Raw genomic sequence first — 3,048 nt, 5'->3', positions numbered from 1 at the left:
CCATGAGGAAGGAGCTGGCCCAAAATTGACTGGAAGGGAACATTAGCAGGGACAAAGGCCGAGCGGTAGTGGGAGCAATTCAGAAGGCACAGAAAGTATACATCCCAAAGAAGAAGTATTCTAAAGGCAGGATGACTGTGTGGTTGACAAGAGAAGTCAAAGCCAACATGAAAGCCAAGAGAAGGCATATATAGAGAAAAAAAAGTTGGAATTTGTAAGATTAGGAACCTTTTAAAACCAACTCAATGCAACTAAAAAGTCATAAATAATAAATACAGAAAGTGAAGTGCAGGTAGACAAGTTTTATCATATCAGTTCATTGAGGTAGTTAAGATAGTGTGTGTTGCACAAGGTAAAATGAAGTATAGGCGGCGGAATAAAGTGTTAGAGGAACTGCAGTGCAGGTAGAGGTTAACGTGCACTGAGTAATTAAGAGTTTATTGAATTGCTTTATTCCTTACATTCTTCACATGCACGTGTAAAAACCTTTACGTTGCATCTCTATCTAAAAATGTAATGTGCAATTTATTGTAATTTATAGTAAATAGTATGTACAGCATAGAAATACAATTGTATCAGTGTGAATTAATCAGTCTGATAGCCTGGTGGAAGAAGCTGTCCCGGAGCCTGTAGGTCCTGGCTTTTATGCTGCGGTAACAGCTGGAAGTTTGTGGTTGGGGTGACTCGGGTCCCCAGTGAGCCTTCGGGCCCTTTTTACGCACCTGTCCTGAATCATGGGAAGTTCACATCTACAGATGCGCTGGGCTGCCCACACCACTCTTCACAGAGTCCTGCAATTGAGGGAGGTATAGTTCCCATACCAGTCAGGATGCTCTCAGTTGTGCCCCTGTAGAAAGTTCTTAGGATTTGCGGACTCATGCCAAACTTCTTCAATCGTCCGTGATCTCACGGTGGGGGGGGGGTGGTGGTTTGACATACCCCGGAGTTAGCTCAACCCACCGTCACTGAGCCAGACTGCAGCGGTCTGCAGGCGGGTACCGGTCTCCACGGACAACACCACAAGTCAGGTCACGCAGACCGGACCCCAGCTGCGCCTGCGCAGTGCAGGAGAGGGGGCGGGAGGAGGAAGGCTGCGCCTATTCGTGTTGGGCCACCGGACTACACTTCCCAGCGGCGACCGCGCGTAACCCATCTGCGTATGCGCAGTGCAGCGCAGCGGACGGGGGCCGAGCGGCGAGGGAAAGGGCGGTCTGGTCAGAGCAGGGAGGAGGCAAGGCGGCGCTCGGAGGCATCGGTCCCCTCCTCGACAGGGAGCGGGCGGCCGTCCGGAGAGGAGAAAGTGAGCGGGTGGCAAGCGAACCCGAGCAGCGGCAAAAACAGAACAAAATAAAATTTCCTTGGAGGGCCGCGGAAATGCTGGAGCGCCGACCACTTGTGAGAGGAGCCGCCGTCGCGCTGTCGGATCCCAGCGGCTGAGGAGGGACGAAGAGAGCGCGACCGCGACATGTTCCGCTGCGCGATCAACCGATGGGTAAGTGGCCTTACATCCGTCTCCAATAACACCCGATGCAGCGCACGGAGTGCCACCCCGAGACGGCAATGTGAAACCCACCACCACCACCCCGGGACCATATGTGAACCACCCCCCTCCACTACTCCACCTCCCCGGACAGCGTGGATCCAGTCCACCTCACCCCCGGGACAACATGTGAAACCCACCACCACCACCCCGGGACTCCACCTCCCCGGACAGCGTGGATCCAACCCACCTCACCCCCGGGACAACATGTGAACCACCCCCCTACACTACTCCACCTCCCCGGACAGCGTGGATCCAGTCCACCTCACCCCCGGGACAACATGTGAAACCCACCACCACCACCCCGGGACTCCACCTCCCCGGACAGCGTGGATCCAACCCACCTCACCCCCGGGACAACATGTGAACCACCCCCCTCCACTACTCCACCTCCCCGGACAGCGTGGATCCAGTCCACCTCACCCCCGGGACAACATGTGAAACCCACCACCACCACCCCGGGACTCCACCTCCCCGGACAGCGTGGATCCAACCCACCTCACCCCCGGGACAACATGTGAACCACCCCCCTCCACTACTCCACCTCCCCGGACAGCGTGGATCCAACCCACCTCATCCCCGGGACAACATGTGAAACCCATCCCAGCTCCCCAGGACAATATGTGGATTCCCCCCATCCCACCCCCAGGACTGAATGAGAACGTCACCACCCCATTTCCTGGGTCAGAATGTGAACCCTTCCCAGCCCCTGGAACAGCACTGGAGTTCTCCCCCACCCCCATGACAACACACATAACCCCTCTACCTCCCTCCCCACTCCCCACCTCCACCATAAACAGATTGTTTCCCTATCCCGAATCCCACTCCTTGTCCCCCCCCTCCCTCCTGGACAGCAGACTGTCGCTCTTCCCCAGTAATTCATAGTTACCTATGCCAGCACCTGCCCAACGTGAGGACTCATTCAGTTAGTCACGCTTGATATCTTCAGGTAATGCGGTGCACACATTACCCTCTCCTGCTGCAGGAGGCCAGGGACTTCCTCCTCAGGGCAGCCAGGGGTGGTGAGGTTACTCAGCCTCTGGGAGGAATTGCCCCGAGGTGTTGTAGCTGGCAGGTTACCTATACCATTTTTAGTGGGCTTCAGACTAGGTTATCCTGATTGCTTCTTCTCAGTCTTGGAACAGGACTTTTAATGTGGTGCTGAACTAACTGATAATCAAATGTCCACTCAACTAGTCCCTTCTATCTACACATCATTCCATTTCCTGCACATTCAGCACCCTCTTAAACATCTGTCTTCGCCTCCACATTTAAAAAAAATAACTTTTGCCCCACACATCTCCTCAGACCTGACCTCCACTCATTGTAAATGCATGCCCTCTGATATTAGACATCTAAGGTTGTCCGAGGGGTGTGTGACACTTCCTGAAGCTAGATTAGTTTTTGAGTTGTTTCCTCTGCCTATTCTCTGGGAGTTTGGTACAATGTCAGAACCCAGCATGAAGTAAGTGTGTGTGTGTGTTTGATTCTTCCTGTTGGCATGCACT

The 3,048-nt window shown here is 53.8% G+C and overlaps 1 protein-coding gene across 2 annotated transcripts in view; it reads left to right on the top strand.

Annotated features, from left to right (window-relative positions):
* The first annotated feature begins 1,163 nt into the window (after positions 1–1,163).
* The window catches only part of atp11c (ATPase phospholipid transporting 11C), a 208,025-nt gene continuing 206,140 nt past the window's right edge, over positions 1,164–3,048 (top strand). For both annotated transcript variants that reach the window (XM_059976687.1, XM_059976686.1), the window contains exon 1: positions 1,164–1,492. In XM_059976687.1, the coding sequence (XP_059832670.1) occupies positions 1,466–1,492 (27 nt within the window). In that variant the 5' untranslated portion in view covers positions 1,164–1,465. The remainder of the gene's footprint in view (positions 1,493–3,048) is intronic.

Source organism: Hypanus sabinus, chromosome 8, assembly GCF_030144855.1.
Source record: "Hypanus sabinus isolate sHypSab1 chromosome 8, sHypSab1.hap1, whole genome shotgun sequence".
NCBI lineage: Eukaryota > Metazoa > Chordata > Chondrichthyes > Myliobatiformes > Dasyatidae > Hypanus > Hypanus sabinus.
This window is presented reverse-complemented; position numbering and strand designations above follow the sequence as displayed.